Here is a 25599-nt window from a genome sequence, read left to right as displayed (position 1 = left end):
ATGCCTTCCTGCCGCTTAGAGCGATGGCAAGAAAAACACTTCCCTTTTCTGGGCTTTGCTGTCTAATCCGGGGTATTTTGTTACAACTTTTCATTAATTTAGCAGAACTTCCCCATCCCCGAGTGAAAGCTTGCTTAGGAGCAAAAGCGGAAGTGCGGAGGCTGGGGTGGAGCCAGGGCTGAGCCCCACCCTCTGGACCTCCCCTCGGTCACGCGCTGCCCTCAGGCACTTCCTGGGGGTTTCTGGAATTGCAATTTGAAAACCACTGAGCTTAGAAGGTGCAAACCTTCCCTGTGGTTGATGGCGGAGCAGGGTCCTTGTTTTATCTGACTAACTTGCCAACGTGTAAAAAGTCAGGAGTTGTAGCAGCAGCTTGGGGGCCTGAACTCCCTGTCCCTAAAGCAGGGGTCCCCTTTCAGGGAGGGCAGGAGCTCCCGGAGGAGGGAGCCCTCGCTGGCACCTGATTTCTCCTCATGGTCCATGGTCCAGTTTGTGACTGATAAACCAGAACGGCGAGCCGAGCTGTGTTCCCGGGGTCCTGTCTGGTGACGCCCAAGAATGAGCTCCACGGACCAGAGGATTTAAGTAAAAGTAATTTATTACAAAGCAGATTCAGGCCCCCTCCCCCCCCACGGGGAGGGGGCATAAAGAATAGGTTGCCAATAAGTAAGGTGACCAGACATCCCGCTTTTGGCAGGACAGCCCCAATTTTTAACAAATTGTCCCATGTCCTGCGGCGTTTTAAAAAAGTCCAGAAGGTTTAAAAGAATCTTTCCAAAAATCGGGACTTTTTTAAAACGCTGAGGGACGCGAGACAAATTGTTAAAAATCGGGACATGTGGTCACCTTACAGTAAGGCAAGTTGTCCTAGGAGTATCTGTGTGCTACAAGCCTGCGTCATAGCTATGCCTGTCCCTATCTGATGGATTTCCTCATTGTTTGTGCCCAGCAACCTGAACCTTCTCCGTTTCGGTGTGCACGTACACATTGTTTATTGCGGGCCCTCCCTGGGTCTCCCACGCCTTCCGCTCTGTATTCAGAAACACTTCATTTTCGTTTTCAGCTTGGTTGGTTTCTGTTCCTAGGCTTGCTCGAACTGCCGAGTCTGCCCCTGTCTATGTTCTTTTTTTTTTTTTTTTTTTTTTTTTTTAATATATTTTATTAATTTTTTAGAGAGAGGAAGGGAGAAGGATAGAGAGCTAGAAACATCGATGAGAGAGAAACATCAACAAGCTGCCTCCTGCACACCCCCTACTGGGGATGTGCCCGCAACCAACGTACATGCCCTTGACCGGAATCGAACCTGGGACCTTTCAGTCTGCAGGCCGACGCAGGCCTTGCAATGTGGCCCGCACCGCGCTGTCATCACTGCACTCCGCTGTCAGTTTATGACATTGTCAGTTTATGACTGTTCAGTAAACCATTCAGCCCGCGATTTAGGCTGGATTTTAGATTTTGGCCCCTTCTCTGATTGAGTTCGACACCCCTACTAGCCACTGAGCCAAACGGTTTCGGCCCTGTCTATGTTCTGCCTGCCTTTGTTTCCCCCGGGACCCCTGCCCTATGTGCGTCCTCTCTGTGCCCTTTGGTTAGCATGACCCCGGGAACTGAGATGCTATTGGAGGGATATCCCCCGGCCAAGTAACTGATCTCCCCTTCATTTCCTCAGAGGCCCCAGGGAGAGGGAAAAGGTTATGATTAAAGAACAAATAAATTACTAGTTCAGATGAAAAGATCTATTTTCGCCACCCACTGTGGCATCGTGCGCCGACTGCTCTGGGCAGGTCTCTGAGAATCCGGGTCACGCCGTCTGAGTGGAGCCGTGAGCTGTTCCATTCAGCATGTCACTTGGCTCACTGACACATTTACCGTGTTTCGGCGCCCTGGGGTGTCCCTGGCCGCGACAGCACCCCGCCTCAGAGTTCCAGACGAAGGTCTGGCAGTCAGGTGTGCTCACACAGAGCAGCATGTCCTCCAGCCAGCCTCCCGTGCCCTTGGCTGGGGTGGTCACCTCCCAACGCCACAATAGAGCATCCAAAGCAGAGTGGGGGTATGGGCAGTTCTCCTTTATTCGAGGGTCACAAGTCCCGGAGTCCAGTCCTGGTAGAGCCCCTGTCATTGCCATGTCCCCTTCTTGGGCCTTAGTGCTCGTCTTTGAGGGAAGAGCCAGGCAAAGTGCCCGAACGTCAGTGAGTCCATGGCTGGCCAGGATTCACGTTTGGGGGATCAGAGGTAGGAAAGTTCCCTGTGGGGGCTCTTGGCCCGGGTCTGTACCGTTTAAAGCGTATTTTTATTGATTTCAGAGAGGAAGGGAGAGGGAGATACCGATGATGGGAGAGAATCATTGATTGGAGATATCAATGATGGGAGAGAGTCATTGATCGGCCGCCTCCCGCACGCCCCGGGTGTGTCCCTTTCTGAAAGATGTCAGCCGCTCCCCGGGGCTCAGTTCGTGCGGAAGTGCCTGGTTCGCCAGGTAAATTGTGCCTTCGTGCAGGGTCGGCGCAGCCATCGCTGAATCATAAAAATCGTTCATAGGGAGTGTGGGCGTCGTCGTCATCATGATTACGATTTTACTAACCTTTTCTCAGGATTAATGTTTGTTTCTTTTCTCTTCCTCAGGGTGGTCCGGGCGGATCCAGCACTGGGTTTGGTAACTTTGAGGAAATCGGACCGCTTGACTGTGATCTCAAACCACGAAAGACTACCTGGGTACTGTGAGCATGGCCTGGCCTCACCCCGGGCTCACCCCATGCTGGGCCGAGTCACAGGTTTAGCAGCCCTGTCCCTCTGCACCCCCACCTCCACCCCCCTCCTACCCCCTATCTTTCTTGTTTTCATGACCTTTCTCTCCACTTGCCCACAGAAGCCACTCTAGCCACCCACACCTTGGCTGTCTCTGCAGTCTGACTCGGGGTCCCACCCTCTGGCTACAAGCTCTCATCCTTTCCCCTGTCTCCTCTCCTCCACCCCTGCCTCTTGACTTCTTTAAGTCAAATATTTATTTGAGCTCCTATGTTCAATTTTCTGGGAATCTACCTAAGAGTAGAATTGACAGGTCATGGAGTAGCACTATGTTTAATACCCAAATGTTGCTAATATTCTTACCAGAATTGTTTGTATTTGCTGTTCCTTTTTTTTTTTTTTTTTTTTTAACATATTATATTGATTTTTTACAGAGAGGAAGGGAGAGAGATAGTTAGAAACATTGGTGAGAGTCATCGATCAGCTACCTCCTGCATGCCCCCTACTGGGGATGTGCCCGAAACCAAGGTACATGCCCTTGACCAGAATCACACCTGGTACCCTTCAGTCCGCAGGCCTACGCTCTATCCACTGAGCCAAACCAGTTTCGGCTGTATTTGCTGTTCTTTACCCAGAGCTTACCACCCAGATGCTGCAATGTTGTCTCCCTGCTACGTGGCTGCTTTCAAAGTGTCCCTCCTCTCCCCACCCAGTCTACTTTTCACATGCTGCCTGAGTGAAATTCTCCAATGCAAATTGTTTCTTCGTTTACCATCTTTTGGTTACCCCGGAGATTAGATCCAGATTGGTGGGCATAAGCTGGCTTCTGCTTATCTCCAGCCACATCTCTCAGCATCTGTCCACATGTACTCTACCTCTGCATGGCTTGGACTTCAGTCCTGTGGCCATCCATTCGCAACCTAGCTCACCATGTCCACATCTACTGTTCTTTAAGACTCAATGCAGGATCCCCTCTTCCTTGATATTTCCTCTGAGTCCTTTGATTCTCTTGTTTGTCTCCACACTGGCCTTCCTTTTACTTACTCTTGCCTTAGGGTCTTTGCACATGCTGTTCCCTCAGCCTGGAATATCCTATACTCACTTCCAACTGAAATTCCACTTCTACTTGCAGTAGCAGAGTGCCTACTGGCTTGTCCTCCCCAAGCCTCCCATAACTAAGAGGGTAGCATGACTGGGGCAGAGAGCCTGAATGAGGAACTAGGAGGCCTGGATCTCAGTCCTGATGCTGTCCAAGTGGGTGACCTCGGACAAGTCCTGGGCCTTTTCTGCACTTTCATTTCCTGATCAGTAAAGGACATGGCTGGTCTGTGTCATCACTAAGGATCCTTCCGGATGTAACATTCTATATCTCTAAGACTCTTTAGAGAGGATATTAGGATACGTTTTCTTCTCATAGTATACAGGGACTCCAGGCCAGTGTGGAAGTTGGCTCTGTCTTGAAGAAAACGGGTGTGTGGTGTTCAGACCTTGGATGTATTGTTAGCTATTGCTCAGACTTGCTGCTCGATTCCACCTGCACTAATGTGTTACATTTAGGACATGTGTATATGGTGTGAAACGTGACAGCTTAGATGCTCTGATCCCAGGTATACGCTAATCTTTCCTTCTTGCCTTTCCTTTTCTTGGCCACAGTTGTCTATGTTCCTGTCCTTTATTTTTTTAAAAATCCCTTTTAGCAAGAGGATCAGAAGCACACTGATCTCCTCGCTCCTGTTTTTGATGAGCTCATGCAGAATGATCAAAAGATAATCGGTACCCTAGCCAGTTTGGCTCAGTGGATAGAGCATAGCTCAGACTGAAGGGCCCGGGTTCGATTCTGGTCAAGGGCACGCACCTCAGTTGCAGGCTCATCCATCCCCAGCCCTGGTTGGGGCGCGTCCAGGAGGCATCTCATCGATGGGTCTCTCTCACATCGATGTTTCTGTCTCTCCCCCTCCCTTCCAATGGAAAAATATCCTAGGGGGAAGATGAACAACAACAACGACACAAAAGATCGTTGGTGACTGCCTGCCTGACGAGCATTTGCTTTCCCTCTGTGGCACGCAGCTCCAGTCTGCCAATCTCCTGTTCGTGGACAACCCCGTGGGCACCGGGTTCAGTTACGTGAGCAAGGACGGCGAATATGCCAAAGACCTCTCCATGGTGGCATCGGACATGATGGTTCTCCTGCAGTCCTTCTTCAGTTGCCGCCCGGAGTTCCAGGTGAGCTGAGCCTCGGGAACAGCCGAGCAAGGGGCTAGTGGTAGTGACACTGTGCCCACCAGAACCACCTTCTCCCAGCACAGCCCCCGGCTCCTTCATTTCTACGCCCCAGATCGGGTTGTGGGCTTTGGTTTCTCTCTTCACTCAAGGTGGTTTCTAGCTTGAAGGGGTGACCCTGGGGCCAGTATTCTAAGCAAACAGAGTAATCAGAGGTGGGGAGGGAGAGGGACAACGCAAAGCGGATTTGTCAGGCCGTGACGTGCATTAGAAATTTGAAATTAATTCTTGTGCGTAAGAAGATATTCAGGAAGATGTTCCGTTCTCTGTCAATTGCTTTTCTTGCTAGACGATCCCGTTCTACATCTTCTCAGAGTCTTACGGAGGAAAAATGGCTGCTGGCATTGCTCTGGAACTTCATAAGGTAACAAGGAAGATGACATTGTCGTCTTGGTTTCACACAGAAACGGATTGTTTTAACATCCGTTTTTAATGCTCACGGAGGTCAGTAATTTCCTTAGGAGTTTTCAAATGATGCTTTTCTCCTGTGGTTCTGTCACTTCTGGTAGCTGCTGTTCCCCAGGAAGTGGAACTTGTCCTCATCATCAGGGACAAGTTAGTAAATTGAAATAAGTTCCTTCTGGAAAAACCAGAAAAAAATGCTAATTCTTTCACTTTCATGACCAATGTTCAAAGTCAGGATATTCATTGTTCTCTTATTTTTAGATATCTGAATATCTTGTGCAGTCACATTCAAAATTCAAAAACTAGCCCTAACCAGTTTGGCTCAGTGGATAGAGCGTCGGCCTGTGGACTGAAGGGTCCCAGGTTCAATTCCAATCAAGGGCATGTACCTTGGTTGTGGGCACATCTCTAGTGGGGGGGGAAGGGGGGTGCAGGAGGCAGCTGATTGATGTTTCTCTCTCATCTGATGTTTCTAATTCTCTATCTGTCTTCCTTTCTTTCTGTAAATAATAATAATAATAATAATAATAATATATTTAAAAAACAACAGCAAAATTCCAAAACTATACAAGGGGTAATGTAACACTCTCTCCCTTGCCTCTGTCCCCCTTCCCTAAGGCAACCTCTGTCATTAGTTTCTTCTGTACTTTTCCAGAGGTATGTCATGCCTGTGAAAGCTAATTCACATGTATTATTTTTTCCTATTTCTGTACAAATGATAGTACACACTATATACTATACTATGTCTCTTTTTACTTCAACAATAAGCTTAGAGATGTCTTCATATCAGTTTATAAAGAACTATTTTTTTTGTTTATTTGTTTTTATCCTCATCCAAGAATATTTTTCCCATTGATTTCTAGAGAGAGTGGAAGTGAGGGAGGACAGGGAGAGAGACACACAGAGAGAGAAACATTGACGTGAGAGAGACACATTGATTAGTTGCCTCCACGCACCCCAACCAGGGCTGGGGAACCTGCAACCTAAGTACATGCCCTTGACTGGGAATTGAACCCAAGACCAGTGCTCTAACCACGGAGCAACTGGCCAGGGCTTCGTTGTTGTTTTTTTAAATCACATCATATACCATGGAAATGGTCATAATTCATTTAGCCTATCCTATGATATGCAGATTGTTTCCAATTTCCTGCTACTGTATTACTGTTAAATGAAAAATGGGGGGTGGGGGGCGCAGGGCAAAGGAGGATGAGCTCCTAGTCTTAAGGTCTTCTCCCAGCCCTTCCGTGACTGTAGCATGGGCAGTGAGGATTGTGCCCAAGGAGCCCTCTGAGAAATCGGACCTTGGGGCAGTGTCCCTCCTAAAATGATAGGGGATGCGCCAGACCCGCGCACACCCCCTGCCAACGCCCTTGTGAAACGCGCAGAGAGAAACTCAACAGTTCCCACTCACTTTGCAAAGGTTGTCAGGAAGGGGTTGCTCTGGTCCTCTGGAGGGTGTCGGAGGTCTTCGGGGACTGGGACGCTCGGGAAGGGCGGGCAGACGTTTTCTGGGCTCAGGAAGGCGGTGCGGGAAGACGGGGCCCCCTCCTGTGGAGTCCCTTTGGCAAGAATGTTTCTTCGCTCCTCCTCTTGCAGGCCATTCAGCAAGGGACCATCAAGTGCAACTTTTCTGGGGTTGCTCTGGGCGACTCCTGGATCTCCCCTGTAGGTAAGCATGGAATTTGTAGACATTCCTTTACTTCCTTTCCCCACCCTTCCCTGGAACTTTGGGCTGGCTGTGTTATCCCAATAAAAGAACAAGGCAACGGAATTTCTCTAAGTCCTCGGAGAAGTGAACACAGAATATGTGTGTATGCCCCAGGGCCATCCAAGAAATTTGGGGAGGTGAACTCCTTTACCTAGCATCCACCTGGGACTGCTATGGACTGAACTTAATCTAACTCTTATTTGATTCTTATAACAAAAGAGTCCAACTTTACAGTTTGGAGACATTCTAAAGCGAGCATGTCATACTCACAGCCCGCGGTCCCCATGCGGCCCATGACGAGTATTTTTGCAACCCAGCCACTATAACGGTGTGAGCAGTTATTTACAATTATGAGAGGAAGTAAGTCTCCTGTCAGATCTAGAATTACTGACAATCACCTTGGGTCAGTTTTGAAAGTAATCACTGAGAACGAGATTTCCCCCGAAGTAGGAAAGATAGCAGCAAGGAGAGATGCCAAGTGCCAGGGAGAAAACTTTAATTTGATCATGGCTCTTGTTCTTTTTTTTTTATTTATTTTTTTCTATACTTTTCAAAATAAACCTACATTTCTATGAAAATTGAAGCTTTTGTTTTTTTGTGGCCCATATAAACTTAACCCTTGTTTATTTGGCCCGCGTTAGCCTTTGAGTTTGACACGCTTGTTCTAAAGGCCCGAGGGGGGGGGATGGAATTCTGACACACAGAATGAGGGGCGTGGTCAGGAATCAAACCCCGGGCCTGTTTATCATCTTGTCCCCCGATGTGAGCATGAGCATTGGGGCGAACGTCTCACCTGTTGCTCATGTTGATGAGACAAGGTTAGCATCGGGTGCTGCAACTCAGGTGCACAGTTTCACAACTTGAGCATCCGCATCCTTGTAGGGAGCACAAATAAAAGTTGCTTATGTTGCAGACATCCGGGGTGTGGCTTCAGACATCTAAAATAGTCACCTTGCCTGGCCGGTGTGGCTCTGTGGTTGAGTGTCGACCAATGAACCAGGTCATGGGCAGGGCACATGCCTGGTCAGGGCACATGCCCAGGCTGTGGGCTCGCTCCCCTAGAAGGAGGCATTCAGGAGGCAGCCACTCAGTGATTCTCTCTCATCATTGATATTTCTATTTTTCTCTCCTTCTCCCTCCCTCTCTCTGAAATCAGTAGAATCATATATAAACCTGAGTGGGTTTACCCTAAAAATAGGATTCAAAATCTCAGTCCTGTAGACATTTGGGTCATATAATTCTTTGTGGGGAGAGTTCTTGTGCAGTGTAAGACCCTCTCTGCCCTCTGGATGCCAGTGTTTCCACTCCAGTATGGCAATCAAAAGTATTTCCAGATATTATCAAATACCCCCTAGGGGACAGAATTATCCCTGGTGGAGAACTACCAAAAACTGACTTTTCACAGGCAAAACCAAATTGTAAAGTTAGGAATCAGGAGAGAGTTGCCCGTGGAGGAGGGAAGGGAATAAGCTAGAAAGGGACATGAGGGACCTTTCCAGGCTGTTTGTGCTCCATCTCTTGACTGAGGTGGTCGTTACATGGGAGTAAATGCGTTTACAGAGCCACGTCCCTAATGGACTCAGGACATCCTGATGCCACTTAGAATGGTTATTTCTTGCCCTCATTCTGGCATCTCCAGGGAACAATGGCATAACCGAGATGTGAGTCAGCATTGAGAGGAGGGCTGCTGCTTGTTGGTCCTTCCTGGATGGACCTCCTAGGACATCAAGGAAGCAGCGGATACCTTGATCGGAAGCCCAAGAATCTAGCAGGATTCTTGCCAGATGCCTCACTCAAAATTACAGCCCGTACTTCCTCTGGGGTCTCATCAGTTTCACAACAACACTAAGCACTTTGCAAGTGTTTACTTCGTGTAATCCTTACAACAGCTCCATGGGATCGATGCTGTTATTATCCCGATTTTAGAGATGATGAAACTCAGAGAGGTTAAGCAATTTTTCTCGAGTCACACAGCTAAAGCCAGGACTCAAATCCAGGCAGCAGGCCCTGGAATCCTTGCACTTAACCATTGCACTACATTTCCTCCCGTAGACCATGGCCTTACAAGTGCTATTCATCTTGTCCAAAATCCTTCCACCTTGCCATGTCCCACCTCCCCTTATGACTCTTCCTGTCCAGCTCTTAGTCCCTCCTTCCAGACCACGTTAAGTATCACCCCTTCATCCCAGAAGTACTCCCCTGTTGAGGGAGAAGTGCTGTTAATTTCACAAACAATCATGACTGGCTTGCTGGGTAGTAGGTATTGTGTCAGGTGCTGGGAAAGACATACAGGTGTGTTCCATGTCCTCGGTTCAGTGTTGGAGCCATAGAACTACTTGTGATTATTTAAATTTATTTATTTATTTATTTTTATTATTTATTTTTTAAAATATATTTTATTGATTTTTTACAGAGAGGAAGGGAGAGAGATAGGGAGCTAGAAACATCGATGAGAGAGGAACATCGACCAGCTGCCTCTTGCACACCCCCTACCGGGGATGTGCCTGCAACCAATGTACATGCCCCTAACCGGAATCGAACCTGTGACCGTTCAAAGTCCGCAGACCGACACTCTACCACTGAGCCAAACCGGTTTTGGCTAAATTTATTTTTTTTTAAATTTTTTTTATTGATTTTTTACAGAAAGGAAGAGAGAAGGATAGAGAGCTAGAAACATCAATGTGAGAGAGACATCGATCAGCTGCCTCCTGCACCCCCCCCCGCCCCCCCACCGGGAATGTGCCCGCAACCAAGGTAGATGGCCCTGACCGGAACTGAACCTGGGACCCTTCAGTCCACAGACTGACACTCTATCCACTGAGCCAAACCGGTTTCGGCATGACTATTTAAATTTAAATTAATTAAAATACAATGAAATTTTTTTCCTTCTTTTTTATTTTTTTAAAATTTATTTCAGAGAGGAAGGGAGAGGAAGAGAGAGAGAGAGAGAGAAAGAGAGAAACATCAACTATGATAGAGAATCATCGGTCAGCTGCCTCTGCACGCAACACACTGGGGATTGAGCCCGCAATCTGGGCACGTGCCCTGACCAAGAATCAAACCGTGATCTCCTAGTTCTTAGGTTAGTGCTCAACCACTGCGCCAGACCCACTGGGCCACAATAAAAGTCTTAATTGTTCAGTTGCACTATATACATTTCCAGTGCCCAGTAGTCACGTGTGGCTGGTGGCTATGGTGTTGCACCGCCCAGACACAGCATTTCCATCATTGCAGAAAACCCTCTTGGACATCTCAGGTCTGCAGCGGAGGTCAGCGGACTATGACCTGGAGGTCAGGTCTGCCTTGCCACCCTGCTGTGGTGGATAGGTTTTTTATCGGGACAGTCACGCCCATTTGTTTACATACTGTTTGGATGCTGCATCAGCAAAGTTGAGTAATTGCAACAGCGACCTGCAAAGCCAAGAATATTGACTATCTGTCCCTTCAGAGAAAAAGTTTCTCAATTCTTGGCCTAGATCAAGCAGGGAGTGGGACGCATTGGAAAACGGCAGACAATTTTGCATTTCAGGAAACTAAGGCACTAACTAGCTTAAAGGTTGACCGGAGAGGTCAATGGTAGGTTCAGGAGGGCCTGGCATGCCTGCATTTCTCAGGGTGTACTCAAGAATACCAGACCGATGAGGTGCTATCCAAAGGACTCTGTGGCCAAATAAGTTCTGGCTCCGCCTCCTTCAGTTTCGGGAGCGCATCAAAGGCTCTGAGAAGCCATGCATTAAAGAAATGTGTTCTATTTTGCATAACCCCAAAGCTACTTCACCAAAGAATGCTTTCTTTTAACACCTAGATTAAAATTCTGTGGAACGGAGGTTCTTTGAAACATACTTTGAGATGGAGATGCTTAGCCTTAAGGTACCGCAGAGGGCTTTCAAGCAAAGGAGTGACATATTTAAATGGACTGTACAATGTGTGATCCTTGGTGCTTTGTTGGCTGGCACATGTCTCAATGGCACCGGCCTAACCTAGCATCGTGGCGATAGTGAACTGGTCTAAACCAAGCCCCCCTGTTCTCTTTGAAAGTCTTACTCATATTTATATCTTATAACGCTCCTTCCTGGCTTCAGGCCCTTTGTCAGTCCTCCATACATTTGTGGGACAGAGATGAATGGATCGGCAGTATAGCACACAGACACTGGAATTACGAAATCATTAGTCTTCTTCCTTAATTAGCATCTTGGCAGAAGCAAGTGTCCCCAAATTGGAGGAGCAAGCAGGAAGCAGAGCAGGAATGTGAGGGCGGGGGAATATTTTAAGCTGTCCAACGGCTTTGAAGTGTGCAGATAAGAGCCTCCGCTGCATCAACAGCCTGCCCGTGGGGGTGCCATCTCTGGCTGACTCACTCACTGGCCCAGGATCAGGCCAAATGAATGTGCCAACACGGGCCCCCGCACCCTCGTCCCTCCTCCCAGCCACCGAGACTTCAGCTCCTCTCCTGCACGGGCCCTGGTGCGCGAAGGGCCTCTGGGATGTACAGCCATGGTTTCTTTCTTCTGGCTCCTTCAGCTTTGGAAAGAAGGCTAGTTAGGTTTATTTTTTTTGGAAGTGTGGAGCCATGACTGACTTATTTTGTGTCGTGTGGTTTCCTTTAGATTCGGTGCTCTCCTGGGGACCGTACCTGTACAGCATGGTAAGTAGGTGGGGCCTCACCTCTGCACCCTCCATCGTCAGCGGCCCAGCAGGCCTCTTCTGGCTCTGTCCTCAGGAAGGACAGAGCTAGCGGAGTGCGCCTGTGTGGTTGACACTGCTCCCTAGGGACTTCTGGTCCATATCAAATAGGATACCGTAAGCCAGTGTTTCCCAAACCTTTGACATAGGTGTACCCCTTCTATAATTTTCGTAACGCTGAGTACCCCTCGTACTCATGAGAACGTAGAATTAGGCGCAGCTAAGCACGGTGCAGTGCATATCCCCACCAAACTCCGGTGCAACCCCCACCAAACTCTTCCCGTACCCCTGGGGGAACGCATACCACACTTTGGGAAACACTGCCTTAAGCTATAGCTGGCCTTGGTGACAAATTTAAAGAAGTATTAGCACATGCCAAAACCGGTTTGGCTCAGTGGATAGAGCCTCGGTCTGCGGACTGAAAAGTCCCAGGTTCGATTCCGGTCAAGGGCATGTACCTTGGTTGCGGGCACATCTCCAGTGGGGGGTGTGCAAGAGGCAGCTGGTCGACGTTTCTGGCTCTCTAACTCTCTCAATTCCTCTCTATGTAAAATCAATAAAATATATTAAAAAATATATATATCAGCACAGATATCCCATTTCTTCAGGTACAAGAAACACAGCTTTTTAAATCCCCTCAACTTTTTTTTTTTTTTTAATTTTTAAAATATGTTTTTTATTGATTTCTTTCTTCTTTTTTTTTTTTTTACAGAGAGGAAAGGGAGAGGGATAGAGAGTTAGAAACATCAATGAGAGAGAAACATCAATCAGCTGCCTCCTGCATAACTCCTACTGGGGATGTGCCGGCAAACAAGGTACATGCCCTTGACAGGAATCGAATCTGGGACCTTTCAGTCTGCAAGCCGTCGCTCTACCCACTGAGCAAACCGGTTAAGGCTCCCCTCAACTATTATAAAAATGTTCAACCCTCACTGGTTTGGCTCAGTGGATAGAGCCTCGGCGGTCCATGGTTCCATTCCAGTCAAGGGCGCAGGTTTGATTGATGCTTCTATCTCTTCTTCTCTTTTCCTCTCTGAAATCAATAAAAAATATATTTTTAAATGTTCAAATATGCAGGAAAGTGAAAAGTTCACTGCGATCGCCCATATACCCACCATCTAGACTCAGTTAAGATTTTGTTGTGTTTCTTCCATAATAGATATGTGACTTGGACACTTTCGGGTGTAGAAGCTCCCCTTTCTCCTCCCCACTCTTTCTGTTACCCAGCCCTAACTGGAGCAACGCCAGACTTGCGTTTCTAAGCCAAGTGGGCCCTTGTGCTATTCATTTGCCTTGCAGTCTCTTCTCGATGACCAAGGCCTGGCGGAGGTGTCACAGGTGGCAGAGCAGGTCCTGGATGCCGTGGATAAGGGGCTCTACAAGGAGGCCACCCAGCTGTGGGGAAAAGCGGAAATGGTCGTTGAACAGGTAACAGGGCACACGTTCGGGGGTGTCTTTCCCAGGAATAAAGGGCCCTTGGCTGGTGTGGGGAGGATTGGGAGGTCTGTCCTGAGGCGCTCCAAAAATTAGCTCGTGCTGCCTATACATTAAGACACGGCTCATGCCAAAACCGGTTTGGCTCAGTGGATAGAGCGTCGGTCTGCGGGCTGAAGGGTCCCGGGTTCGATTCCGGTCAAGAGCATGTACCTTGGTTGTGGGCACATCCCCGGTAGGGGGTGTGCAGGAGGCAGCTGGTCAATGTTTCTCTCTCATCGATGTTTCTAGCTCTCTATCCCTCTCCCTTTCTCTCTATGGAAAAATCAATAAAATATATTTCTTGGGGGGGAAAAAAGACACAGCTAATGATGTTTATCCTGCAGCATCTTTGCTTGGCTCCTATGAGCTATTCCACCCCCAACCTCAGTCTCCCCCTCACCCCCCGTCCAAGGCTGGGCTGACGGAGCCTCCTGAGCTGCATTTCTTTCTGGTCCAGGCAGATTCAGAGAAAGCTGGCCCTGGATACAATGGAGGGCCAGGTGCCTTTCTGTTCTACAGCGTTGACAATGGAGAAATAAAGAGCAAACAGCCAAATGTACTTCTGTATTTCAGAACACGGACGGGGTGAACTTCTATAACATCCTAACTAAAACTGCGCCCATGTCCACCATGAAGTCAAGCCTGGAATTCACCCAGAGCCACCTAGGTGAGTGAGCCTGGAAGCTGCTGGCCCAGTTTCTTCTCATAGCTTTATTTTACCCTTTTGTTTTTATTTTTTAAATTACATTTTTATTGTTGAAGGTATCGTTTATGTCCCCTTCTTCCCCCATTGACCCCTTCTAGCCCACCCTCACCCCCACTCCCCGCCCCAGGCTTTCACCACCCTATTGTCTGTGTCCATGGGTTATGTATATGTGCATACAAGTTCTCTTCCCACCTACTTATTTATTAATTTTAAATTATAGTTGGCTTACACTGTTACATTAGTTTCAGGTGTACAGCACAGTGATTCAACATCTGTACACCTTAGAAAGCGATTGCCACAGTAAGGCTAGTCACCATCTATCACTGGACTGTAACGCTTCAATAATATATACTTCAGCCCTAACCGGTTTGGCTCAGTGGATAGAGCGTCGGCCTGCGGGATTGAAAGGTCCCAGGTTTGATTCCGGTCAAGGGCATGTACCTTGGTTGCAGGCACATCCCCAGTGGGGAGTGTGCAATAGGCAGCTGAATCAATGTTTCTTATTCTCTATCCTTCTCCTTTCCTCTCTCTAAAAAAAAATCAATAAAATATAGAAAGGAATATATATATATATATATATATATATATATATATATATATATTTCACATGCCATAAAATTCACCTGTTTTAAGTGTATATCCTGTGGTTTTTAGTGCATTCACAGAGTTGTGCAATCACCACCACAATCCAGTTCCAGACCGTTTCCCAGAAAGATCCCACATGTCTGTGTGCGGCTGACTCACCACCAGGCATCCCCTCCTCTGCTCTCTGTTCGTCTAGACTTGCCTTTTCATGGCCTCTCGTAGAAGTGGCTTCGTGCTACGGGTAGTCTATAAAACATCGGCTTCTCTCACGTAGTATGTTTGAAGTTCGAACACCAGCTTCTGCACCCCGGATGGCAATGCCAGTCCTCCTGCAGGCTGGGTTGCGCTGTCTTTCAGCTGCCCCAGCGTCAGGGTGGGGGGGGTGCCCTATGTGGCATCCTCCTCTGAAAGAGGTGGATCAAGGCTGCAGGAGTCCTCTAGATGCCACTGCTTGCTGGTTTCTTCTGTCCACGCTGGCTACTCTCCGAGGCCCCAAAGTATTTGACACGCAGCAACCAACACTAACGAATCCTCTCCAGTTTCAATGTGTTTCTGCCTTCTTCCTCCATCTGGGGTGGATCAAGGTGACACTTTTCATGTTCCAGCCGAAAGCCTCCCTCCTCGCACAGCAGCTTGGGAAGGTCCTCTCGGTCCCATTTCCACCCCATTTGACTCACCGTGTACGTCTGTTTCAGTTCAGCTTTACCAGCGCCACGTGAGACACCTAAATCGGGACAACTTGAACCAGCTCATGAACGGGCCCATCAGGACGAAGCTCAAAATTATCCCCAAGGACTGCTCCTGGGGAGGTAACTTATGTGACCTAATTGGGCGCCACCTGTGGAGTTGGGGAGGAGGGGAAGAAAGGTGCACATTCGAAGGCCTTCCTTGGTAGAGTGGGTTTCGTTGGTGGTGATGATCGTATGTTGCAGGTAGGACGGTGTTATTGTCCACATTTTGTAGAGGAGCAAAAAAAACCCCAAAAACCAGCAAATGACATGCCAGATTTGATTCAAAGTCAGGGGCGGGTTGGGAGAGAAACGCCATGGTTGGTTATGAGGTGATGACGGTTGAAGCCAGGTGTGAGTACGCTCTTTCCTTCCCTTTCCTATCAGTTTGGAATTTTCCCGTAATAGCACGTTGAGATTTAGAAAAGCCATGCCCGAGGCCACAGTTGGTTACAGGTGTGACTTCTAGACAAAGGTCCTTTTGGATGGGTGTGACCAGTTCTCTGGCCAGCCTCCTCCTGGTGCCAGATGTGGTCCAGGTGTGTACTGCCTTCTGGCCTGAAGGCCATAGTAAGGAGATATTGGGGTCCTCAGAGACCAGGCCAGGTGGAAATCTTGGTAAGGACCTGTTTAGTCCTGTGGAAAGGCCGGGAGAAGTGGAACGCCCTAGGTCCTGGAGAGGAAACACTCCGTGCTGGGGAGAGTTTCGTTGATCCCCCAAAGTGATGGTCTGGAGGTTTTCCAGGGTGGCCCTGTGACAGCTGCTGAGGCTCGGGGGCGCTGGCCTGACGTCCTCAGGGGACACGGGCCATCCTCCCCACCTGCAGAGAGCTGAAGGCTCATCCTAGACCAGGTGTTCTCATCTCCTCAGAGTTTTCTAGAAATGAAGAAAGACGTTAATGTGATCAAACAAAAAGAATGTGGTGTCAGTGCCACAAGGGATGAGGACAGCTGTGGGGAGCTGTATGGCACTGGGAAGAAAACCTGAGCAACCACAGGGGGCTAGGTCCAGCTCAGATTCCTGTGAGCGCCTGTTTGCAGCCCCAGCCTTTCTTTTCTTTTTTTCTTTCTTTTTTTTTTTTTTTTTTTAAATATATTTTTATTGATTTTTTTACAGAGAGGAAGAGAGAAGGATAGAGAGTTAAAAACATCAATGAGAGAGGAGCATCGACCAGCTGCCTCCTGCACGCCCCCACTGGGGATGTGCCCGCAACCAAGGCACATGCCCTTGACCGGAATCGAACCCGGGACCCCTCAGTCCACAGGCCTACGCTCTATCCACTGAGCCAAACCGGTTTCGGCCCAGCCTTTCATTTTATCTTCATTTATGGTGGGAGGGTGGGCCGTCGGGTGGACGGGCCCAGTGACTACTGTTTTTTCAGCCAAACTCTCTTTGGCTCCGGCGTGTCTATGTATGGTTTGGAAAGGACAGAGTGACCTTGCCCAGTACTCCCAGTTTCTTTGAGTTCTGGTTTGTGGTGAAGCCTACATACTCTGGAATCAGCCAGGCCTACTTTCCTATCCCAGTTTGCCACTGGGTGGCTGTTTCAACCCAGACACATGTTGTAGCCTCTCTGAGCCTCGTTTTCTTTAACCTTGGTACAAGTCAAGAGACCTTACCTCCCAGGGTGGTGGTGAAGAGGAAATGAGATGTTGCTTATAAAGTACAGTGACTAGCGAATAAAAATAAACATATACATACGCTATTGTTATTGCTCAGTATTCTGATGATGGAGGAGCTAGTGGTGGTCAGGAGTCCACTGGGAATCTGCACTGACCAGCTCCTCTGGCTGGGGGCTAGTCCTCCATGTGGTCACCTTCTCCTCTTGCCTGGGATTCTTCCTCCACAGGGATTACTGAGGGCGAGCTCTAAATGGGTCTGGGTCTGATTTGGTTTCTCACTAGGGTAGCCTCCCTTGTTCAGAAATTAGAACTTAGCCCTAATTGGTTTGCTCAATGGTTAGAGCGTCAGCCCAGGGACTGGAGGGTTCCAGGATCGATTCCGGTCAAGGCAGGCTGCATCCCTGGCGCTGGTCAGGACCCATGCGGAAGGCAACCAATCAGTGTTCTCTCTCTCTCTCTCTCTTTCCCCCTCCCTCCCACTCTCTCTCTCTGAAAATCAATGGAATAAATATCCTTGAATGAGGAGTAACAAACAAACAAACAAAAATGCCATTGCTGTCATCACCACACTTGAGAGACCAGAGCATGCATGTGTTGTTCATGCTTGCCTTCTATACATCCAGCTCAGGGCAGGGAGACCCAGGCCGGTTGGTCCCTGTGGGTGAAGAAGCATTGTGTGTTCAGTCTTTTGGGTGCTGCACAGGCTGACATTTAGGTGCCAGGGCCCAGAATGCTCTGGGGCTAGAAGGTCCCTCCTATTCTGGTGGATTCAAGCCGCTGCTTTTTTCTCTTTCCTCATGTGCAGGCCAGGCCACCAACGTCTTCCTGAACATGGAGGGGGACTTCATGAAGCCAGCCATCAGCGTGGTGGACGAGTTGCTGGAAGCCGGGGTCAACGTGACCGTGTATAACGGACAGCTTGACCTCATCGTGGACACCATGGGTAGGAACCCAATTTGAGGGGCACGTGGAGGCGGTGTTTCAGGTTGAGCCGGAAGGGAACTGGTCTCAGGAACATCCGTCTTGGGGCTGGTGACATGGAGGTTCTAGGAAGAAGGCCATTTCCTGTTTTATCCATCCACCCACCCCCAACCTTGATTCTTGGAAGTGGTTGGAGCCACCTGTGACCCCTCTGAGAAGTGTAGGCCCATCCAACTGTTGAGGCTCTTCAGTTATAGTTAAAGAAAAACACAGCACCTATCCCTACCACAAAAATAAAAAAGAAGACTTTTTTCTGAGCTCTAGAGCAGATGGACTATTTCACTGAGGGAAAACCTTGCAGGGTGATTTAAGATTAAACCCTAAGGACTCTGTAAAATGAGGATCCGGGGGAAGTGGTCTTTGCAGAGCCACTGTCGCACTGGCTGTCCCCGTGTGCCCACTTCTGGGGTCAGCAGGGCCAGTAGAAGCACAGGGGCAGGTGCTCGGAACCAGCAGGCCAGCCAGGCGTGGGGTCTGCTGGATGTGCTATGTTTCTTAGCGTCAGCAGGACCGAATCTTCCTGTGACTTGTGAGCCAAGGGCGCTAAGGACAACATGAAAAGGTTCTGTGTTTCTTCCCACATTTCTGTCTCACCCGAGACTTCTCAGTCCTCCTGACAGCTGCCACCTCCAGAGGTCCCTGATGGCCTCCCTCCAGAGCATCCAGCGGCAGGAGAGGGAAAGGAAAAACTGGCCGGGCTCCGCAGCAGTTTGGTTTCTCCATAGGCCGGGGTATCCCTGGAACTTGCTAAAAATGCAGACTCTCAGGCCCCACCCACACCTACTGAGTCAGAACTTGCATTTTTACAAGGTTAAGTTTTTTTTTCCCCTTTTAAAAAACAACTTATTAAATTTATTGGGATGAGGGGTGTCAATCGGGAAAAATGGAGACATGTAATACTTTAAACAATAAATAAATAAATAAGTCAAAAAGAACAACAACAACAAAAAAAAAAAGCACCCCCAAAAATAAATTTATTGGGATGGCATTGGTTAATAGGATTACATAGGTTTCAAGTGTACACTTCTATAGTACATCATCTGTATATCGCATGGTATGTTCACCACCCAAAGTCAAGTCTTCTCTTACCATTTATGCCCCCTTCACCCTTTTCTACCCCCTCTCACCCCCTTTCCTTCTGATCATCACCATATTGTGGTCTGTGTCTATGAATTTTTGTTTGTTGCTTTTAGTTTTATGTCCCATATAGAAGTGAAATCATATGGTTCTTGACTTTTCCCATCTGACTTATTTGGATTAGTATGATATTCTCAAGATCCATCCATGTTCTCAGAAAGGACAGTATTTCCTCTTTTGTTGTGGCTGAGTATTCCATTGTATATATGTACCACATATTCAGTCCTCTACTAAAGTATGCTTAGGTTGTTTCCATGTCTTGGCCATTTTCAATAATGCTGCAGTGCACATGGGGGTGCATATATCTTTATGAATAAATGTTTTCAAACTTTTCAGCTAGATATCCAGAAGAGGGATTGCTGGGTGATACGGTAGCTCTATTCTAATATTTTGAGAGACTTCCATATGGTTTTCCATAGTGGCTGTACCAGATTACATTACCACTAGCAAGGAATGAGGATTCCTTTTTCTCCACAACCTCTCCAACATTTGTTATTGCTTGTCTTTTTGATGATATCCATTCTAACAGCTGTGACATGGTATCTCATTGTGTTTTGTTTTTTTTAAAATATGTTTTATTGATTTCAGAGAGGAAGGGAAAAGGAGAGAGATAGAGACATCAATGACAAGACAGAATCATCAATCGGCTGCCTCCTGCATGCCCCACACTGGGGTTTGAGCCCACAATCTGGGCATGTGCCCTGACCAGGAATTGAACCATGATCTCCTGATTCATAGGTGGACACTCAACCACTGAGCTACGCTGGCCAGGCTCTTTGTGGTTTTGATTTGCATTTTACATTATTATGCTTTGGGAAAAGCCAAGTTATACGAACTAGATTTTTTTTTTTTTTAATCATACGTGAGTGTTTATTCCAGTTCTGCCGGCAGTGTGGGAGAGCAGCAGGTCATTCACAAAAATCAGCTCTGCAGCCCCCCATAAGCCAGCTGCTTATATATTATAGTAGGACTAGATTACATGGGGAGGTAGGGATTACAGGAATAGGGAAGTTGTCATTGTAGGCTGGGCTGGGACTAGGACCTAGATTTTTTTCAACTCCACCCCACAGCCAATGCCTGGCCCTTCTCTGTCTCTCCTATCAGGTCAGGAGGCCTGGCTAAGGAAACTTAAGTGGACGGAACTGCCCAAGTTCAATCAGCTGAAGTGGAAGCCCCTGTACACTAACCCTACATCTTCGGAAACGTCTGCTTTTGTCAAGAGCCACAAGAACCTGGCTTTCTACTGGATTCTCAAAGCTGGACACATGGTGAGAGAGAGGCTGCTTTTGTTCCAGATTTCAATCCTTCTGAGGGACGCCATGGGCGGTTGATTGTGCCTGGGTGCTCTGCCTGCGTTGGTCTTACACGAAGCACTTTGGGCTAGGAAGTGTTTCAAGGTCTGTAACAAAATTCTGCCCTTAGCGCTTCATTCATTGAAGCCTGGAAATTTTCATTTAAAAGAGTAAATCCTCCCGCCGAAACTGGTTTGGCTCAGTGGATAGAGCATCGGCCTGCGGACTGAAGGGTCCCAGGTTCGATTCCGGTCAAGGGCATGTACCTTGGTTGCAGGAACATCCCCAGTAGGGTGCGTGCAGGAGGCAACCGATCAATGTTTCTCTCTCATGGATGTTTCTAACTCTCTATCCCTCTCCCTTCCTCTCTGTAAAAAAAATCAATAAAATATATATTAGAGAGAGAGAGAGAGAGAGAAAGATTGGGGCGGGAGTGGGGACAAAGACCCCTTCCCACAAGCTACTCCTTAGGGACATTACTGGTCCTCACCTGGGGTCAGTTTTGTCCCCACAGACTTTGGCAATGACCGGAGACATTTTTGGTTGTCACAGTTAGGGGGAGGGAGCTGCTGGCACCTGGTGGGTAGAAGTCAGGACCCTGGTCAACATCCCACCATGCATAGGACGCCCCCACACCTAAGAACTGTGCAGCCCAGTGTCAGTGCCAAGGCTGAGAAAGCCTGATACGGAGGAAGGGGAGCAGGGGTATCTGCTAGACTCGGTCCCACAATACTTTATTTATTTACATATTTGACCACAGACAACGTAGTCTTTTTACTTTTTTCCAATTACAGTTTACTTTCAATATTATTTTGTATTGGTTTCAGGTGTTCGGCGTAGTGGTTAGACAATCACGTACTTTACAAGCTATCTTGCCGCCCTCCCCCCCCCCAAATTTCCAGTCCTCACCAGGCACCATGCAGAGTTATTACGATATTATTGGCTATATTCCCCGTGCTGTACTTCACATCCTCATGACTATTCTGTAACTACCAATCTGTACTTGTTAGTCCCTTCACCTTTTTAACCCCGTCTCCTGACCCCTTTCCCTCTGGCAACTACCAATCTGCTCTCTGTCTCTGAGTCCGTTTCCGTTTTGCTTGTTTATTTTGTTCCTTATTTTCCACATATAACTGAATTACATGGTATTTGCACAGACAACATATTCTTAACCTCTCTGACCTTTAGTTTCCTCTTAAGAACTTTCCAGAAGTGAAAATGCTGAAAGTTCTAAGAGAAACGGAAGTTTCTCTTTGCTTTCCTTTATCCACTGAACTGCCAGGCACCGCGAGTGCATGGATGGCACACCATCTCCGTCCTCAAGGAGCTTGTGGGCATGCAGGTCCGGCAGGCAGAGACCCTCTGTGAATAGAGGGAAGGAGTTGGTCGAGGGCTGAGACCCTCCTGACATGGGGTGAAATGCTAAGATGGGGGTTGGCCCAGGGAAAGGGGCCCAGCCCAGGCTTGGGGGTCCTGGGAGCCCGGCCCCTAAACAATGGGCAGGAGTTAGCTAGGCAAAGGAGAATGTGGGGGCAAGGAGAGCAGCGTGTGCAGGTCCAGAGGAGCCTTCTGACAGCCGAGGCCTCGGGAGGGACACTGGGCAGAGATGAGACTGGGGAGGGAGACTGCGCACCCCGGCAAGGACCTCAGACCTTTCCGGAAAGCGATGGGATGCCATCGAGGGGTTTTAAGCCAAGGCATGAAATTACTAGGTTTGTCTACAAAATAACATCCCAGCAGCCGAGGGCATGGGACAAGACTAAGGAAGCTCACCAATCTAGGAGGCTTTTCTGGTCAGCCAGAAGGGAGCGATGTGGAGGAATTTAAGGGAGAATGGGCAGGTCTTGGTAACTGCCTGTATACGTGTGCATCTGGAGTCAGATGTCTGTCCTTGAAGACAGAGATTTTGGAATCCAATATGGAAAAGGCGAGAGGCAGGGCCCTGGGTGCACCCGTACTTAAGAGATGGGAGGCAAGGCCCTTGCTGGGTAGCTCAGCTCTGTTATGGGTTCGATTCCCAGTTAGAGCACATGCAAGAGTCAACCAATGAATGCATAAATAAGTGGAACAAGAAGTCAATGTTTCTCTCTCACATTAAAAAATAAATTTTTATAAATTAAAAAGAAAAAGAGATAGGAGGCAAAAGAAGGATCCACAAATGAGGCCTGAGAAAGAAGCAACCAGAAAAGTAAGAGGGAGCCAGGGACATGTGGCATCCTCAAAATCGAGAGGAGCCAGTGATGTCTCCTGCTGCTGAGACAGATAAAGGACTGACATGTATGGAACGAGTTGGGCCAATGATGGGTGTCATCCTTGATAGTGAGTGGCAGGCTCTGAAGAGGGGAGAGGTTGGAGCAAACGACTGAGCGGCGAGGGAAAGAGACAGCAACTTCCTTAAGAAACCAGAAGGACCTGGGACCGGTTTGGTTCAGTGGATGGAGCGTCGACCTGCGGACTGAAAGGTCCCGGGTTCGATTCCGGTCAAGGGCATGTACCTTGGTTGCGGGCACATCCCCAGTGGGGGGTGTGCAGGAGGCAGCTGGTCGGTGTTTCTCTCTCATCGACATTTCTAACTCTCTATCCCTCTCAATTCCTCTCTGTGTAAAATCAATAAAATATATTTGAGAGGAAAAAAAAAAGAAACCAGAAGGAAGAAACCATCTGAAGCGAGCATTAACAAGGCTCGGGTTAAGAGGGCATTTTGTGAAAGGCTCTGAGTGCCTGCGTGCCTTCAGTGTTGAGCACACATTGTGACTTAGAGAACAACGCTATTGAGAGAGGGGTCCCCGCAGAGGCAGGTAGGGGGGGAAGGGAGGAGGAGCTAACCACAGGCTTGCTCTGAGCTGGCGTTCAGATGCATTTCCTCTTGGTTTGGAACAAAAGGAACAAGAGATCAGTTGGGGGCAGCCTTAAAATAGCTCTCGGAGACTGTTATTAAATCGTCCCCCAACCGCCTCCCCTTTGGTTGATTGAATGTCATTTTGGTAAATTCCACCATGCCTCCATGGCCTTGCTTGGCAGGATTGTCGGGGACGGTGATGTGGCATAGAGAATCGTGGAACCATCTACTCTCTACCCTAGGCCTCTGCCCCTCCCCCTTTTGGTGGTGTGTGGGAAGGAGATTAAAAATACATTTTTCTTGATTGATTTTTAGAGAGGGAAGTTGGGATAGTGAGAAACATCGACATGAGAGTGAAACATCTATCAGCTGCCTCCTACACGACCCAGCCTTCCAAAACCTGGGCATGTGCCCTGACCAGGAATCGCACTGGCAACCTTCCAGTGCATGGGGATGATGCCCAATCCAGTCATACTGGCCAGGGCGGGAAGACTTTTTTTTTTTTTTTAAACAGAAATTATTCAAAAACTCTAAGGGAAAAACAAAACAAGGTGGAATATCATATAAAAGCGGGTATACCACCCATGCAAAGGGTCTCCTTTGCTTTGTGTGGGTTTTGCTGTTCGCTTCCCTCTGGGGCCATGTTTCTACTCTCTTCCCATTCTGGGATGTGTCCTACCCAGAGAATCCTGTAAAATGTTTAGAATCCTCCCTCTCCTTTGAACAGGCTGGGGCTGTTAGTACCATAAGCACAGCCTTTATGAACAGCAAATCAACAGCTCAGTCTCACATGGACAAAGTTCTTTCCTAAACACAGACTTCGGGCACCTGCCACCGAACAGGTTGAGGCCCTGAAGAGCTTTCGTCAGGCACAGCCGTCCTTTCACAGAAACGACCCTCTTGTGAAGGGGTGCAGCCGTCCTTCCAGGCTGCTGTCAGAGAGCAGCAGGGCGCTCTTCCTGGGAGCCGGGTCTCAGGATGTCACCCCTGAAGCTGGCCCCAGGAACAACCCAGTCGCGCGCCGAAACCAGTTTGGCTCATTGGATAGAGTGTCGGCCTGCGGACTGAAAGGTCCCAGGTTCGATTCCGGTCAAGGACATGTACCTTGGTTGCGGGCACATCCCCAGTGGGGGGGGGGGGGGGGTGCAGGAGGCAACTAATCGATGATTCTCTCTCATTGATATTTCTGACTATCCCTCTCTCTTCCTCTCTGTAAGCAATCAATAAAAATAAAAAAGAGCTGGTCGCACTAACTCTGATCCTGCTTGGTTCTAGGTGCCTTCTGACCAAGGGGACACAGCTCTGAAGATGATGAAGCTGGTGACGGGGCAAGAGTAGGATGGACTGGCTGCAGGTGAGCGGCGTGGCCTCAGGGCACGGGAGTTGAAGCGAGCACCCCGAAGCTGTGGGAGCACCATGGTCCCCTCGACTCCGACCTGGGCTGTGATTGTGAAGGCTCCTGCCAGCTTCTTTCTGCAGAGAATAACCTCACCGCCTCTGTGGCAGCTTGGAAGTAATTTTTGCTTCAGAAATCAACAGCAGATTTTTAAGATTTTCTAAATGGGTTTGTTGTAATCAGAATGAAGGTGTTGAGCCGCATTCACTTTTGCTTATTATAAAAGCAAGCTGTGCAATTTATTTTTTTAAAAAGTAGAGTGGGGGATTCAGGCAAACAAAGAACAAAATGAACACCCTTATACTCCCTTCTCTGGGGTACGCACTTTAGTGTATATCCTTGGCAGTGTTTTTTTGTTGTTGCTATATATACATTTTTTTTTTTTTCAAAAATTAAGTCAGTTTACTGTCTACTTTGTTCACAAATCAGAATGTCATAAACACCATTTCATGTCAATAAATGTCATCCTACAACTGTTCTAATGGCTGCTGAGAATTCCATTTTACGGATGCATCGTAATTTCTGTACCAAATGCCCACTTGTTTTTCTATAAGCAGTTTTTAAGTTTGTTGCTACTCTAAACAGTGCTTCTGGTGGTTCACCCTGGCAGTTATATTTTTATGCACATCCTTACTATTTTCTTACAGTAAATCCCCTAAAAGCATGATTGTGTAGTCAAAGGGTCCCAACATTTCTTTAAAATTAAGGCAATGCCTTTGGGACTTGGAAGTTTTCATCTGTGGCTCCAGGTCCCCATAAGGAATCTATCATGTCTGTGATGCCCTGAGGAACACTGCCTCCTACGGATGAGGGGCTGAGATTTTGAAAACCAAACCAAGTCATTCCTGTAGAATGTGGTAAAAGCAACTTATACCTCCGTGAGCCACTCTTTCGGATCTGAGACTAAAAGGGGCTTCCTGGGGCAGAGGTGCAGGCACTCGCGGACTCACCTATGCTGTTGCTGCTGAGTATCTTTTGCTGGAAACCACATTGGCTATGAGTGTAACTAGTTACT

General features: G+C 48.1%; 1 protein-coding gene across 1 annotated transcript in view; it reads left to right on the top strand.

Annotated features, from left to right (window-relative positions):
* Positions 1-25062, top strand: part of SCPEP1 (serine carboxypeptidase 1) — a 28203-nt gene extending 3141 nt beyond the window's left edge. Inside the window, exons 3-13 of the mRNA XM_084862591.1 lie at positions 2623-2712; positions 4813-4968; positions 5315-5389; positions 7027-7099; positions 11746-11783; positions 13121-13249; positions 13871-13964; positions 15284-15397; positions 17745-17882; positions 20162-20325; positions 24464-25062. Coding sequence (XP_084718717.1) covers positions 2623-2712; positions 4813-4968; positions 5315-5389; positions 7027-7099; positions 11746-11783; positions 13121-13249; positions 13871-13964; positions 15284-15397; positions 17745-17882; positions 20162-20325; positions 24464-24526 — 1134 coding nt within the window. The 3' untranslated portion in view covers positions 24527-25062. The remainder of the gene's footprint in view (positions 1-2622; positions 2713-4812; positions 4969-5314; positions 5390-7026; positions 7100-11745; positions 11784-13120; positions 13250-13870; positions 13965-15283; positions 15398-17744; positions 17883-20161; positions 20326-24463) is intronic.
* The last annotated feature ends 537 nt before the right edge of the window (positions 25063-25599 follow it).

This window comes from Pipistrellus hanaki, assembly GCF_964339955.1.
Source record: "Pipistrellus hanaki genome assembly, chromosome: 16".
In the NCBI taxonomy this organism is placed as follows: domain Eukaryota; kingdom Metazoa; phylum Chordata; class Mammalia; order Chiroptera; family Vespertilionidae; genus Pipistrellus; species Pipistrellus hanaki.
This window is presented reverse-complemented; position numbering and strand designations above follow the sequence as displayed.